Source organism: Netta rufina (genome assembly GCF_964035555.1).
Source record: "Netta rufina genome assembly, chromosome: 27".
In the NCBI taxonomy this organism is placed as follows: domain Eukaryota; kingdom Metazoa; phylum Chordata; class Aves; order Anseriformes; family Anatidae; genus Netta; species Netta rufina.
Window position 1 is genome coordinate 6138027 of NC_140151.1, and position 15489 is coordinate 6153515.

At 61.4% G+C, this 15489-nt stretch overlaps 1 protein-coding gene across 9 annotated transcripts in view; it reads right to left on the reverse strand.

Moving 5' to 3' along the window:
* ANK1 (ankyrin 1) overlaps window positions 1-15489 on the reverse strand; it is a 36828-nt gene that overhangs the window by 5629 nt on the left and 15710 nt on the right. For 4 of the 9 annotated variants that reach the window (XM_084302315.1, XM_084302316.1, XM_084302312.1 and 1 more), the window contains exons 9-40: window positions 15200-15298; window positions 14583-14780; window positions 14366-14464; window positions 13895-13993; window positions 13520-13618; window positions 13151-13348; window positions 12874-12972; window positions 12688-12786; window positions 11391-11588; window positions 11080-11178; window positions 10593-10691; window positions 10183-10281; window positions 9986-10078; window positions 9673-9745; window positions 9272-9295; window positions 8361-8463; window positions 7922-8069; window positions 7603-7700; window positions 7291-7515; window positions 6736-6890; window positions 6414-6625; window positions 6083-6287; window positions 5813-5909; window positions 5231-5459; window positions 4943-5068; window positions 4736-4855; window positions 4517-4601; window positions 4198-4272; window positions 3503-3634; window positions 3161-3307; window positions 1064-1616; window positions 161-425 (exon numbers count right to left, since the gene is read on the reverse strand). In XM_084302315.1, the coding sequence (XP_084158441.1) occupies window positions 161-425; window positions 1064-1616; window positions 3161-3307; window positions 3503-3634; window positions 4198-4272; window positions 4517-4601; window positions 4736-4855; window positions 4943-5068; window positions 5231-5459; window positions 5813-5909; window positions 6083-6287; window positions 6414-6625; window positions 6736-6890; window positions 7291-7515; window positions 7603-7700; window positions 7922-8069; window positions 8361-8463; window positions 9272-9295; window positions 9673-9745; window positions 9986-10078; window positions 10183-10281; window positions 10593-10691; window positions 11080-11178; window positions 11391-11588; window positions 12688-12786; window positions 12874-12972; window positions 13151-13348; window positions 13520-13618; window positions 13895-13993; window positions 14366-14464; window positions 14583-14780; window positions 15200-15298 (4650 nt within the window). Of the gene's footprint in view, window positions 1-160; window positions 426-1063; window positions 1617-3160; window positions 3308-3502; window positions 3635-4197; window positions 4273-4516; window positions 4602-4735; window positions 4856-4942; window positions 5069-5230; window positions 5460-5812; window positions 5910-6082; window positions 6288-6413; window positions 6626-6735; window positions 6891-7290; window positions 7516-7602; window positions 7701-7921; window positions 8070-8360; window positions 8464-9271; window positions 9296-9672; window positions 9746-9985; window positions 10079-10182; window positions 10282-10592; window positions 10692-11079; window positions 11179-11390; window positions 11589-12687; window positions 12787-12873; window positions 12973-13150; window positions 13349-13519; window positions 13619-13894; window positions 13994-14365; window positions 14465-14582; window positions 14781-15199; window positions 15299-15489 lie in introns of those variants that run through there. The other 5 variants (XM_084302317.1, XM_084302314.1, XM_084302319.1 and 2 more) reach the window with 4 other exon arrangements.

Here is a 15489-nt window from a genome sequence, read left to right on the forward strand (position 1 = left end):
CAGGCTATTCTGGGCCACCAGAGGGCTGAGAGGCCCCCCCAGGGGCCAGTGCAATGGTTCTGCTGGGACACCTCTGTCCCTGCAAGCAGCCGGTCAGCCTGGCTGACCTGGTGGCAGGCGAGGGGCTGCCCATGGGGCCTGCCCCTGCTGTCGCTCTTACCCTCACCTGCCCGAAGAAGTGGCTGTCTGCCTCCTCCGGCCAGCTGCCCGTGGGGTGCTGGGGCTGCCAGTCGCTGTCCTCTGCGGAGCTGACCCGCATCAGCTCCACGGCCGGTGCCAGGACCTGCTCTTGCTCCTGGCCCTGCGCCCCGGCAGCCACGGTGTAGGTCGGGCGCAGCCTTCGGGTGACCCCCTCCTGCCAGGAGCCCGCTGTCAGGTCCTGTAGGCAGGAGATAAAGGAGCCTTCTGCATTCCAGTCCCTCAGCCTGGGCACCGGAGAGGGACAGGGACAGGGAGAGAGAGACAGAGAGAGAGAGGCAGTCAGCTTTGCCAGAACACCAGCCGACCGCTGGCAGGTGCACCAGCACAGCCTGCACCCCGCCAGGCACGGGTCTCCCCGGCTGCCAGCGCTGCCGGGTACCCGGCACAAGCAGCACAAAATGCAGATGCACAAAGGGCACAGGCCTCCTCCCTGCCACGCTCCCTGCCAGTCCCACAGCCTCGGCTGCCCCACACTGCCCCTGGGGCTGCAGGCTCTAAGGCAACGCCTCAGAGCATCACTGGGCTCTACCAGCGACATCATGGGACTGGTGCCACTGGGAATACGTCAGGACACAGCCCCGTCTGAGGTGATGCTGGGAAGCACAACCTACATGCAAGGCCTGCCTGTCTTCAGGGGTTCTCCAGGGGTGTTTTGCAAGGAGCCCCCAGAGCATCTCCAGAGGGTTACAAGGCACTCTGCCCAAGCCACTGCTCTGTCTGCCAGGGGTGCCGGGCCTCCAGTGCTGGAGACCAGCAGGGAAGCAAGCAAGGCTGCGAGGTTATTGCAGCTGGCCCAGCACAGGGCAATAGCTGGCGAAGCTCCCTCCCCCCATGCCCCCTCTGGCATCCTGGGCCACAGTACCTGTCTGCACTCTTCTCCACAATGTGGCTAATGGTCGGTGATGCTGTGATCCTGGCTTGTACCTTCTGATGAACTGAAACAAAAGAAAGTTCACTTTCTGGGTCCTGCTCTCCAGTCCCCATCTGGCAGTCCCCGGCTGGCATCTTCTCCTCTGGCCTCTGCCCCTCCTCCTGGTCTAGCAGTTCAATCAGACCATTCATGGCATCTGAATCCACTGTGTCATCCTCAACTAGGTCCATAGAGCCCATGTGGTCCGGGCCGTGTGTGTCTGTCAGAAGCTGCCCCAGGAAACGGCCTTCGCTCGTGGCATCCGAGTCCTCAGCCTTGCTGCACTCCAGAGAGGAGTCCTCAGCCGTCACCAGAGAGGGGGTGAGCCCCGAGGACCACACCTGCATGTCGGACATCTCCATCAGGGCATCCTGCTCAGTGGCAGCCATGGGGATGGCATCCATGATGGCCACCTCATTCCAGTACTGGTCGGCACGCAGCGGGGATGGCAGCGTGTAATGCAGGGAGGCAGGGGACAGCAGCTCGTCCTGCAGAGAAGCGTAACCTACATGGGCAGACAGAGGTGACACCTCCAGCAGCCATCTCATATACATACAAGCACAGCAGGGCAAGAAGGGAAACAGCCACCAGGAGGGTGCCCGCCCTAGCGCAGCACCATCCCGGCCACACCAGACTCCCACGTCTGAGCTGAGCAGGACTGCACTCACTGGCTGCTGCCTTTGCGTGGTCCCTCCTGTCCCTGCAAGTGCTCCTGTGCCTCCCTTTGAGTGCTAGGGCTGCACCAGGCCAGACCTTGTGGCTGCCCACTTTCCGTGGGGAGGGCGGGCCTGGGGTCCAGGTGATGCCCCATCCCCACTGCAAGGCACGGTGTCCTCTCTGCCACCCTACTGTCAGCCCCTGGTTCCCTGTCCCCAGCCCCCACCCAGCATCAGCTGGCTGAAGGTGGCCAGGTTCTGCAGGCACCAGCTCCCAGAGCTAACCCTTGAGCTGGGAAGGATAGCCCCAGTACACGTTCATGCTGAAGGAGGCAGCAGGGGCTCTACAACCCCATCAGTGTCCCTGGGCCTGCAAGCAATTGTCACGTCCTTGTCACCCAGGGCCACATGCACAGCCCGGGCACACTGGCTGGGACTATGGCCAAGACAGGCAGTCCAGTCCCACACATGCAGGCAGGTTTGCTCAGCCTCCTTCAGCTCTGAGCCATGAGCCCCTTGTTCACTCCTGGAGACTAAGAGGGAACTCGTCCTGCTCTGGGCAGCCAGGGACTGCCAGCAGAAGCCGGGGCACACGGAGCAGCTGGGAGCCCCCAGGCCCCCTCATGCAGGTGCCTGGCTGGAGGCAAGCAGTGCAGGGCCAGCGAGGGAAGGAGCAGGGGCAGTGCAGACAGGGAGGCTCAGGATGGCTGCCTGCAAGTGTGACACAGCCAGGAGAGGGGCAGCCCTGGGTGACATGCATTTGCTGGAGCAGGACGCGGCTCCTGGAGGGCTCAGCTGAGCTGGAGACAGCGGAGACAGGCAGAGGAGGAAGATGAGAAGAGAGGCCAGGATGAGCTGGGAGGAAGGAGGTGAGAAGAAGTGGCCCCCAGGAGTGCCCACCTCTGGTGGCACAAGGTGGCACGTTTGAGAGCAGATCGAGGGGAGAGACAAAGAGGGGGAGAGTGATGAGCCAGAGGCACACAGGCAGTGCCACGGTGCAGGGCTGCAGCAGCCCCACTCCTGCCTGGTGCACTGGCTCCCCCACAGCACACACAGCCCTGCACACAGGCAGGCTGTGCCTGGCACCCAGCCCAGGGCACAGCCACGGCTGGACAGATGGCTCCAGGAGCTCCCTGGCCACTGCTCAACACTGGTACCTTGTGAGGAGGAAGCCCCACATGTCCGTACTTTGAGAAGACAGCACGGCAGGGCCAAGGCTCCCATAGCACAGGCCCCCTGGGAAAGGCTACATCTGCCCATGGCACCTCGCACCCATGGAGCTCCTAAGGGGCCACCAGCACACCTGGACCATGGCAGACATCAGCCCCAGTCTGTCTGCAGCAACTCTGTCCCCGGGCCCTCCGGCATTCATTGTGTAGGACTTGGGGCTCACCATTCATCTGGGAAGGCGAGAGGGAGTAGTCCCTGTCCGTGTAGCGCCAACTGCCCTTCAGGCTCCGGCTCTGCCGCCCAGAACCCTCCAGTGTGCTGACGATCTCGCTGCGGTCAATATTTCTCAGTGCTGTGTACAGGCTCTCCACTGCAAGGGAAGCTGGCGTCAGCCACAGGCAGGGCAGGCTGGTCACTGGGGGGACACAGCCATGCCCCAGCCACCCTTCAGGCAGGTGTACAAGAACGGGTGGCATAAACCCAGACAGGGAGCCCTGAGCACGTACAGGCTGCACGGCCAGCCCAGCCATTTCCACTCCTGCAGCAGGGCACCACAGATACTCACTCTTGACACTCTTGCCTTCGCGGCTGACCCAGAGGTTGAGTAGGGCTATGCTCTGCTCCAGCAGGGAGTTGGGGTTCTCCACACGTATCCTGTTGATGTCATCCACCCCAAACTGCAGCTCACGTGCCAGCTCTGGGGGAGACACCACATCTCAGCATCACACCCTTCAGTGCCTGCTGCCAGCTCCTGAGCCAGAAAGGCAGGAGGTGTTGTGAAGGGCTCAGCCAGACCCAGCACAGTCCTCCCACATCCCACACAACTGAACATGGCAGAATGGGCAGGAGCAGGAGCTGGGATGGGGCACAGGCTGAAGCCTCTCTGCCCAGGCTGGCTGTGACTACCATATCACACTAAGGAGAAATGCAGGTACTGCTGCTGGTGTGTGCCTGCACCAACAGTGCTAGGCCTCCAGTAATGGTGACAACTTGGACCAAAACCCCTGGCATTTGTGCACGTGCTTGTGCATGCATGCAGGGCTGAAAGGAGGCTCTCAGCTTTGCAGAAGTGCTGGGACCTGCCACAAGAGCCTGCCAGAGGGGCTAGTGCAGACTATGTGGATACAAACTGCATCAAGAATCAGCTCCCTGGACAGCATAAAGCACATTCATGAGACCCTCCAGCATCTTCCCAGCCTTTCTAAGTGCTCAGTTTCAAGGCACATTGTGCATCCTTGGGGCCGTGAAGTGTGGACTCACCTGCCCAGCTGAGGCCCAGCTGCTCTGCTATGTCGACCATCTTCTGGTCTGCACGGTCGGTGCTGCTCAGAGAGCCTGGAGGAGAAGAGGGAGTCACAACTCCAGCTGCACAGGACCCTGAACTGGGGTGGGGAGGGAGAGAGGTACTGGCTGCGGGGACTCAGCACAGCACATGCAGGACCACGGAAACACTCAGGGAGCAGGACACTGCCACACGTGTGAGTACAGCAGACTCAGCCCAGCCCTTGTTCCTGGCTTGGGTACCCCTACCCTAACCGCAAGTGGTGAGAGGCTTGAATAGACCTAGCTGGCTGTGTACCGAAACTGCTTTCGCTTAGGATGCTGTATCGCTCCCGCAGAGACAACGGCGTCAGTGTCTTCCTCCGCTCCTCACTGCTGCTTCCCTGCAGGAGTGGGGACAAACCGAGTAGTTACCAGCCTGAAAAGAGGGCAGTGGCTCTGCTCTGGCACCAGCACAGCCCTGGCACGGAGCAGCATGGCCACATGGGGCAGCTGAGAAAGAAGAGCAGACGCTGACCTTGGTGCAGGGTGGTATGCTGATGTTGAGGTGGCAGAGCACGTGCTGCAGGTCTTCATACTTCATGGCCTTGCGCAGGAAAGACAGGGAGCCGCTGGCTTCACGGCTGCTGTCCCGGACCTGCGCACCAAGAGGCCGGGTAGTGGGGCCTGGCACGGGGCAGGTGCAGGGGCCCCACTGCAGCCCAGCCCTGTGCCCTGCCATTACCTTGATGGAGATGACAAGGCGGTTCTCCCGGAAGGACTGGAAGAGGAAGGTGCGTGGCTGCGTGGTCTTCTTAACAGGAACCAGGTTTCCTGAGAGCTCAACATGCAAAGGCATCCCCTCCACCACCTGGAGGGCAGGGAACACAGGATAAGTCCCTGTGCAGGGCAGCTTCCCCTGTCCTCCTCTCCAGGCCAGGGCCAGACCCATGCACTGGCATCAGCACCCCTCCTGCACAGGCAGCCCCTGCCCTTGCCCTGCTGCCTCCCATGCATGCTGCTGGGGACAAACCTCAATGTCCCTGCTGCGGGCCACCTCGGTGAAGTTTTCATGCTGCTCTAAAGTCTTGTCCACCTTGTCATCAGTCATGCAGTAGCAGCGCAGCCTGCCTTCCCGTGCATCGTTCATCTTGGCAAACACCACAAATTTGGCCATGTAGGGCACAGCCGTCAGCTCCTTGTACAGCATGGTGGCGAAGTGCACGGCCTCAGCCGTGCGCGGGCAGTCGGCCAGCCAGAACCTGTGGGAGGGCTGGATCAGGGGTGCTGCAGAGCTGGATCCCCAGCCACGCTGGGAGAGCAAACTGCATTGCAGAGGTTGCCACAACGTTTCTGGGTGTGGGAGTTGCACACAAGTGCAAGAACTGGCCCTCTCCCTCAGCACACCCAGGTGTCACAGTGTTTCCTGGTGTGTGTCAAGGCAGCACAGGTGTCTTAAGGCTAGAGTCAACTGCCCTGCATGTGGGGGTGTGGCAGCACCACAGAAACCGATGAGCACAGGGGCTGGAGGCTCTTTTCAGCAGAGACTGCACCCCAAGAGGGCCCCAGGATCAGCAGCTGTCCCCACTGCACCACATGCTTTGCCACGACTTACCTGGCAGACACATTGGTGGTAAAATTAGCACATTCCTTTTCATAGACCAGCTTCGTGGTGCCTGTGATGTCTTCCCACTGAGCTTGGGCTGTCCCTCCTGCAGCAGAAAGCAGGGGTAAGTACGCTGCCCCTCCGTAAGCCAGGGGCCTGCTCTCCCCACCGCACAGCTGCACCCTGCCCTCAACTCCCAGGAGCTACATCCTACCGAGGCGGCCCAGCCCGTCCCCACCCGGACCACTCGTGCCCACACAGCAGGGGTGGCAGCCTCACCAATCACACTGCAGAGCAGGCGCAGGCTGGTGGTATCACCCTCGCCACTGTCTCGGGGATTGTCCTTCCAGGACGGGGGCAAAGGGATACGGAGGCCGATGGGGCGGTGGAACTTCCTCCGGCGTGGCTCCACCGTGACAATGGGGCTGAAGGTTGCCTGGTTCCCCAGCAGCTTGGTCACCAGCTCATCGGGCACGGGCTGTGCCTGCGGGCAGCACGGGTCGGGGAGTCAGGGCCAGCCCCTGCAAGTGCTGGGGTGCAGCCTGGGCCAGCTGCCTGTCCCTGACTGCAGAAGCCCAGCCAGGCTCCAGACTGAGTTCTTGGGGCTCACCTGCAGGGCCAGTCTCACTTCCTTGGTGACGGCAGCGTCTGGGAAGGTGGCCTGTACCATGGGCACCAGTGTGCTTCTCAAGCACCCTCCCTCAGGGCCGATCATGTCACAGACCTGGCAAATCCGGGACATGACCACGAAGTAGAGAGGGAAGTCGGTAGTGACGATGCGGCAGACCCTCTTCTTCTCCAGCTCCTCCAGGCTCTCCAGCTCTGCAAGGGCAGCGCAGCCGTCAGCGTTCACCCCTGCTCCGGGCCCATGGCTCTCACCCACCACTTCGCCTGGTCGCCTGGTGTCAAACCCCAGCCCTGGCAATGCTCACCCTCATCCATGCCATTGAGTAGCTGGTCCATGTAGCTCTCCTCATAGAGGTTGCGGTGCTCCTTCCAGACCGAGCCGTTCTCATTGCGCAGTACCACCAGCTCACGGTCTCCACGCCCATAAGAGGCAAAGTGGGGGATCTCCACGATGACAGGGCTGCAGATAGGGAAGGAAGTGTGCTCACACCCACATGCTGCCACTGGGATCTGCAGGCAGCAAGGTGGCTGTGGGCAGAACACCTGACCGCACTACACAGCCACATGAAGGGGGAGACAGGGCACCTCACAGCCTTGTCTCTGGGAAATGGAGCTCTGCACCCAGCAGGCCACTGCTGATCAGGGCTTTCCCCACCACAGCGCAGCCACTGCTCCATCACCCGCCCCAAAATTGCACTGTGCCAGGCCAGAGCTGGGATCACTCCTGCACCAGACCTCCACAAGCAGCAGCTAGCACAGGTCTTGTCCCCAGTCTCCAGAGGAGCCCAGGCCCATCCCCAGCCCTAAGGGATGGTCCTGGTGGGGGCAGCCCCATCTACTCCGTCCCCAGCCTCGCTCACCTGAGGAACTGGGCCCCGGCAGGCCCCAGAGCAATGATCCTGCTGGCCAAGCCCTCCTCCTCAGCCAGATTTGGGGGTGCGGGCAGCTTCTGGGGCTTCACCAGGCGGCAGGTGATGCGGGTTGGTGCGGCGCAGGCGCGGGGTGGGATGACCACACGCAGCCCATGGTGCCGGCTGCCCCGCATGGAGCCGCCGCGGGCATCCACCATGAAGCTCACCAGGAACCTGCCGTGGATGGAGGCGAGGGCAGGTGGGTGCCTTGCAGCCACCCGTGTGCACGCCACACAGGTGCCACACGGGCCGGGCACTCACCCTGTGTGCACGGGGCTGGCCACTGGGCTGATGTTGTCTGAAGTCTCAGTGGCTGGGCTGCTGGGGATCAGAGAGTCCTCATCGAACTCCTTGGAGGGCTGTGTAAGGCAGGGAAGAGCCCCCGTGGGCACAGGGCCCTGTTTGGGGGTGCTGAGCCTGCTCCCCCCTCTGCACTCTCCCAGCCCTGATGAGGCAGCCTTGTACTGCCAGCTTTGTTCCCCCTGCCCACCTCACATTTTAGCTCTGTGCTGACAGGGAAGGAGGGTCCACCTGGCAAAGAATGACCCGGGGGCCATGTCAGGCCATGTCCCGTGCTCACCTCCTGCGGGGACACTGAGGGCGCAGGCAGCAGGCCGACTTGCTCAGCTTCTGTCTCCACAGGTCCTAATTGCTCAGGCTCCTCTGCTCTGGTCACTACAGTCTCAGGTGGAATACAGGGGACCTGTGGGACAGCTGCAGACTCCTCCCTGGTAGGAGAGAGCAGTGACAGCCACTGCAGCGGCAGGCCTGGGCCCCTCAGCTTCCAGCCATCCCGAGGGAGCCCTGGGGCCACGGGGCGAAGGTGCAATCAGCCACAGACCCACACATGTCCTTGTGCAAGACCAACACAAACCAGCTGTGCCTGCTGCAATGGCTGCTGGGGCTCAGGGATGTACTCCTGGCCTCTGGCTGTCCCTGCCCTGCTGGCATCCCAACCCAACAACAAACTGGTCTCGCATCCCGCTCCCACTCCCTCTCTGCCATCCAGTGCCTCATACATTTGCTCCAGTGTCATCCTGGTCACAAGCTCCAGCATCTCCCTCTTGCCCTCCTGGTCCCTGGGTTCAGGTGTCCTGGGCTTCGGTGCGATCAGCTCCTCCTCTGAAACCAAGAGCTGGCTTAGCATGCAGAGGCAGCAGGACAGGGGAGCACAGAAGCTCAGCCTTTGCCCCCATCCCTGCTCCCACCACTGGCCACACACACTCATCCCCAGACGTGTGGGGAATTTTCCTTCTGACAGAGGCTGAAGCTGTTGGTTAGTGGGACAGGAGCTGTGGTAGCTGTTGGGAGCCTCAGCTGCCAGCTGGACCCTTTTCCACGGCACCCACACACAGAGCAGAGCCTGCTGGGGACACCTCACCACCGGGCACTGCAGACAGGCGTAGGCAGGACTGGGGCCACGTGAAGGACTCACCAACATTGTCAAGTGCATCTGTGCACCTCTAACTGCGGGACAAGCCCAGCCAGCACCACCTGCTGGCCCAGTTAACTCCTGCTAAGGAGTCCACCAGGGCTGGGCTTGTGCTAAAGCCCTGCAGGAAGGAGTCCAGCACCTCCCAAAGCAGGAGACCAGCCCTGGTGATGGGGAGGGGACTGCAGCAGCACAGGGGCCCTCCAGTGCTCAGCTTCACCCCCGTTGTGGCCAGAGCGGCACGGGGTGGCTGGGTATGGGCACCAGAGCTTGCCACAGAACCAGGTTCCTCTGCCCCCTGGTTGGGGGATAGCCCTGTTCATGCAGTCACACCACAGCAAGCAGCATGGACACGGATGGGCAGAACAGGATGGCAGGGCCTGTGCTGGGTAGCACCAGCCCAGCAACAAGGCTCAGCAGATGGACGTGGCGTGCAGATGGTTAGTGGCCATGGGGTGAAATGGGCCATTGAGCTGGGGTGGGAGACGTGTTTCATACCCATTACTGTGACATGAGCAGTGCCTGCAAAGTAAGAAGAGGCAAAAGTGAGGTCTCAGTGGGAGGGAACAGGAGCAGACCAACTGCAGCCGGGCTGGGAGTTGGTACTGCCCCAGGGAGCACGGTGGGGTGCTCCATGTGCCCAAGGGCTCTCTGCACACCATCCTCGGGGTATGGGGCCACAGAGAGGTCCAGGTATCTCCCCCTCGCACAGCACAGGGGAGCACCTGAGCCAGGGGAAGCCATCCCCGGAGGCTGGTGGGCTCCCCACCTCCTCTCTGAGAGACCCCTGTGTGGCCAGGCAGCTCCCCCCACCCCAGTGCCCATCCCTAGGGCTGCTGGCAGTGGTGCCAGCTCAGCCAGCAGACCTCTGGGGGTGCGACCCGGCTCTGGCCCCTCACCTTCATCCTCTGACACATCCAGAATCTCATCCACAGTCTCTGGGAAGCTCATGCGGTACTTGTCACTGACTGGCTGTGGGACCAGAGGACAGTCAGAGCAGGCCAGCCCTTACTGCAGCGCCGCCCGCAGCTCCTGCCCCCATGCCCGGGCACTCGGGCTGCACTCAGGCAACCTCTGCCCCAAGCAAGACCACAGCCGCTGCCTGGGGCTCGCTGCCTGGGCAAGGACAGCAGACCCCCGCCTGGCTGATCCCAGCCCCAACTCCCCTACACAGGGTCCTGCACCCCACCAGTCCCATACCCAGGAGCTCACCAGGATGTCGGTTTCATCTGTGACAATCTTGAGCACATCTGTGACAGAAATGTAGCCGAGCCGCTTCGCAATGGCCAGGGGAGTGGTGCCATTCTGTGCAAGGTGGGAGGATGGGGTCAGCTGCAGCTGCGAGGGAGCCCAAGCAAGCACCTGAGCTCACTGCAGGGTGAGGAGGTGCAGGCAAGTGCACTTCCTACCGTGCTGATCTCGTTGGGAGAGGCACCGTGCTTCAGCAGCAGCGTCACGACATCCGTGTGGCCCTGCTGTGCTGCCTGGTGCAGGGGGGTGTAGCCCAGCTGCAGGAGAGGACAGAGGGTGCTGCCATCAGCTCTGGGTTCTACTGCCCAAGAAACAGTCGCCCCAGGCTTCGCATGGTGCTTCATGCCTAGAGGACAAGGTCTGCCCCTCTACTTTCTGTGGATGTCTGCAGGACCCAGCACCTGCCCAGGGCTGTAGGTGGACTACAGCAGCTTCCAGACATGGAGAAAGGAGAGCTTGGAGCAAGGTGGAGGAGTCATGGGGGCAGGGGCAGGCAAAGGCTTTCTCATCAACCTGCATTCTGTTCCCCAGGGCAGAGGGGTCCCTGGAGCACAGGGCATCACTGTACCTTAGTCTTCGCATTGACATCAGCCTGGTGCTGTAGCAGAAACTTCACCAGTTTGATGTTCCCATAGTGGCTGGCCACATGCAGCGGGGTATAGCCCATCTGAAAGACAAGATCAGGACTCAGCCTGCCCTCAGCGGTGCTTCCTGCCTTTCTGCCTTGGGTATGCTGATTCCATGGGCAAGCCCCCACAGCTGAAGCATGGAACACGTGTGCTGGTGCTGCCTGAGAGCCCAGGACCAGGGCTGAGGCCACACTGCAGACTACACTACATTGTGCCCAGGAAGACAGGGGTGAGCTGTGGGAGCAGGCAAAAAGCATTCTTGCAGCGAGGTGGGGGGAAGAGAAAGAAGAGACCCCAGGACACAAGGATGCCTGCAAGTCGGGGAAGTTCTTGCACAAAGAAGAAAAGCAAGGCTCCGCTTGCAGCAGGCCTATAAGTAGTTCCCAAGTGTTTTTCATCCCAGCCATGACCAACGCACTACTTTACCCTGGTTGTTGCATCCACTGTAACTCTGTGTTTCACCAGAACATCAGCAACTGGCACATGTCCCTCTTGGGCCACAAGGTGGAGAGGAGTCAGGCCACTCTGCAAAAAGAGCAGGTCACCTGCACAGTGGCAGTGGAAGCACTGCAGCTCTACCAGCAGAGCCTCTTAAGTTGGGTTGTCAACATGGCAAATTGGCTAACACTGTGCTCTTGGCAAGGGCCTTGCTGCCTGAATGCAGAGAGGCACTGGGTCTGCTATTGCCTGCCAGGGCGTTCACCTCCGGCCTGGCAGGAAGCACCAGCACAACTTACCTTGTTGCCTAAATCGCCGTTGGCTTGTTTGGAGAAGAGCAGGGCCACCATGTCCGCATGCCCCTCCTGAGAAGCCAGGTGTAGGGGGGTGACTCCCTGCACAGACTCCGCGTTTGCAGAAGCCCCATACTGCAGCAAGCTGCTGGCCACCTCCATCTGGTTCTGCTTGGCAGCGATGTGCAGGGGGGTGTACCCGTTCTGTGGGGGAAGACCACTGCAGTGCTCAGCAAACGCCAAGCAGATCTGCCAGGACAGGAGGTACCAGCCCACCCCTGCAGGACAGGCCTGCCCTTCCTAGCCACCTCCAGAGCTCGGGGACACAGCCTCACGCCTGAACCATCTCCCTGACAGCAACTAGGCCTGCCACTGAGGCCACCTGCCACTGAGCAAATCCTGCTTCTCCGGCCAAATCAGTCGAGGTGCTTCCAAGGCTTTGGGTCCAGCTGGTATAAGCAGCCCTGAGGTTTTCCTCATGTGAATTTCTAGCATGCAGCCACTTGGGGCAGCAAGAGCCAGGGCAGGCAGGCACCTACTGGGACACGCTGGGCGGCCGTGTGGAGCAGGACTCACAGCACACAGCATTAATATTCAGGCAGAGGCCACAGGGCCCTGAGCACTGCCTGCGCTGCGGTGTGCCAGAAGCGGAACAGACACCCCTTGCCCGCAGTGACGTGGACTGTCGGTGACGCAGACGGAGGTGGATCAGCAGCAGCACCAGCTGCCCTGATGCCTGCCCAGCAGGTCTGCTAGAAGCCACACAGGGGAGAGGGGAGAGCCAGATGGGGAGAGCTGGCACTGGTGGCTGCTTGTCTGCTGGGAGGTTGCAGCTTCTGCAAACAATGTGGTAATCAGGACATAAGGCCGCTGGGCTGCTCCACAGGGAAATGCTCCCCATGCCCAGGCAGAGCCTGAGATGCTCACAAGCTGCTGCTTTTTTCTGACTCATGGCTTCCCAGCTGCATGCAAACATTCGCCTGTGGTTTCCAAAACTGCCAGACCGCAGCGCTGCTCAGCAGGACTTGCCATGGAAACACGTCCCCTCCCCAACAACAGCCACCAGGCTGCCAGCAGGGAACATCCCTGACACAGCTGCTCTGTGGGAACAGGATGCCTGCTCAGCACCCCTGCCAGTGCAGGAGATGGGCCAGCATGAGCAGTTGGCATGGAGGGCCACAGGGGTGGCTGGCGGGTGTCACAGCTGAGGGGTGACACAGGACATGGCACAGCCACCTACAGCTAGAGTGCACTGAACACACACACGACATCCCCTCAGAGACAGGACCGCGTCCAGTCTTACCCAGGCTGAGCTGTGTGGGGAGCTCCCCTTGGGAAGCAGCAGCTTGACAATCTCCAGGTTGTTGTGGTGCACAGCCACATGCAGTGGGGTCAGGCCATTCTGCAGAGGGGGAGAGGGTGCAGAGTGGTGAGACAGAGCCTCTCCCTACACCACTCATTCCTCCCACAGCCCCAGAGCAACCCTCACCTTTCCTGCTGCGTTAGGGTGAGCGTCACGTGCCAGGAGCAGCTCTGCCACATCCACCTTCCCATACTTGGCCGCAACGTGGAGAGGGGTAAATCCTTTCTGAGGAGAAAGGCAGCCCATCACAGGGTGTACAGGGATGACAAGGAGAATGCTGGCACAAGCACAGGGAGGGGTGCTGCAGCACAGGAGGAAGCTGCCCCTTCTGTGACAGGGACGCCGTGCCGCCAGCCCCCCCAGGCACAGCTCGCCTACTGTAGAAGCAGCCGCAGCAGCCTACCTTGGTCATGCAGGTCTGGGAGGCTCCCTTCTCCAGCAAGGCCAGGGCTGTGTCCACATGCCCCTCTCTGGCTGTGATGTGCAGGGGCGTGTGCCCTGCTGTTGTTGCCAGGTTGGGGTTTGCATTGTTGTCCAGAAGCAGTTTGACCATGCCGGTGTGGCCAATGCGTGCAGCGCAGTGCAGAGGAGTCTGGTCATCCTGTGAGGGAGGCAGAGAGGCTGCTGCTGGTGGGCCTAGACCTGTCCCTTCCCTGGCCCAACTTCTGATGCTCCACAGCCCCTGGCAGGCAGGGCCCTGGACAGACGACAGCAAGCACCCAGCACCAGCTGTTCCCAGTGCTGGACTGGCACACGGGATCTCCCTGCCTACCTTGGCCTTGGCGTTGGCTTTGGCTTTGTTCTGCAGCAGGTACTTGGCCACATCCGTGTGCCCAGCTCTGGCTGCCATGTGCAGGGGCGTCTCCACTTTCTGCAGCAAGGACAGGTTGAAGTGGTGAGGCCATGGGAGGGGACATGCCTTCCTGCAGTCATTCTTCTGGTCCGAGCGTAGGAAAGCAGTGCCCCCAGTTTGTTCTAGCCCCCGGTGTTTCCTCCTGACAGCAGAGGTGGTGGTGGTGGGGAGGAAGGAGGGAGAGGGGGCACCAGGCATTTCCCAGGAGAGCAGAGAGCGGGATGTGGGCAACCTTGACCTCCTGCTGCACCCCCCATAGTGAGCCCCCACAGCCCCAGCCAGGCCAGGACTCACCACATTGGACACATTAGGAGACGCTCCGCGCTGCAGCAGGGTCTTAACAATGGGCAGGTGCCCCATGAAGGCAGCCACATGCAAAGGGGTCAGGCCAGACTGCGGAGAGAAGGGGGTCAGGACTCCTGATGGGGGCTGACGGTCTCACCAACACCTCTTCCTGTGCTCCCACCCCCGGGCATGCTCTGACACACAGGCAAACCCCATGTCTCCCGCCAGGCCCCCGGCAGCCCCAAGGTGAGCTGAGGGCAGCACGAAGAGCTGCTGCCCCCTGCAGCTGCCCGCCCTGCAGGAAGCAGGCTGTGGGGAGATGCTGCCAGGAGCAGCAGGTCCTGAGCTGCAGAGAGCTCTCAGCCGCAAAGAAGAAGACGCTGGGGGTCAGCAGAGGCAGCAAGCTGTCCTCCCCTGCAGCGCTGCCTGTTGTGCGCAGGCAGCAGCAGAAAAGCTGGGGCCGGCCTGCAGCCCACCCACCTCTGTGACAGCGTCGATGGAGGCTCCTGTCTTCAGCAGCAGCTCCATCACGCGGATGTGGTTCTTCTTGCAGGCGATATGGAGGGGCGTGAAGCCATTCTGTAGACAAACCAGCTGATGGTCAACTGCAGGCACACTTCTCCTCCTCCTCCTTTTTTTCTCCATCCCCAGCCCCCTCCCTCCTTTTCTGATCTTTTGCCTGCCCCTCCTTGCTCACCAGGGCTCTGGAGTTGGGCTTGGCCCCCTTCTCCACCAACAGCTTGGCCACACGGTGGTGGCCGCAGTGTGCGGCCACATGCAGCGGCGTTAGGTGGTCCAGCGTGATGTCGTCGATCTCAGCACTGTACTGCAGGAGCAGGCGCACGCAGTCCAGGTGGTCACCCTGTGCTGCCATGTGGATCGGCGACAGGCCATTCTGTGACCGTGGAGCAAGGCCTCAGGGCTGGGCTGGGGGGCACTGGGCGTCTCACAAAGCCCTGCTGCCCCCTGGGCCACAGCTCTGGGCAGGAGGGACATGGTAATCCCAAGCTGCTGCCGGAGAGGAGCCCCCAGGTGCCCCACTGCGACTTACAAGGGAGCAATGCTGAACAGGGGGCAAGACGTGAAGAGCTGCTGCCATAGGGCAGGCTGTCCCCAGGCCACCCCCTTCCCAGGGCACGCAGCCCTTCAGCAAAAGGCTCCAGTGAGGAGGTCTGGAAGTTCCTTGCCCTTGGTGACTAAAAGCTCAGCCCTGGCCCAGCCACAGAGAGCATCCAGCAACTGCACACAGCTTGTGACCCCTTCACCATCCCAGGGCCTGACACCAAGCACAACCCCACAGGGTCCCATGGGCACCTTGGTTTTGGCTTGAATGGGAGCCCCATGATCCAGCAGGATCTCTGCAATTCGCACATGTCCATTGCGAGCTGCACAGTGGAGAGGGGTAAGCTCGTCCTGGGGAGAGAAGGGTTCAGAGGCTCAGCATGGGCAAAGAAAGGTCAGGAGAGAACAGAGACTTGTGACTTGTTTGTAAAATAAGGCAAAAGTGAGCTCGCCCTTGGTCTCCAAGGCACACCAGCCATGCATGCAGCCTCCCCTCAACCTGTGCAAGTAGCACTGAAAGTGCACCAGAGACCTGTGGTCAT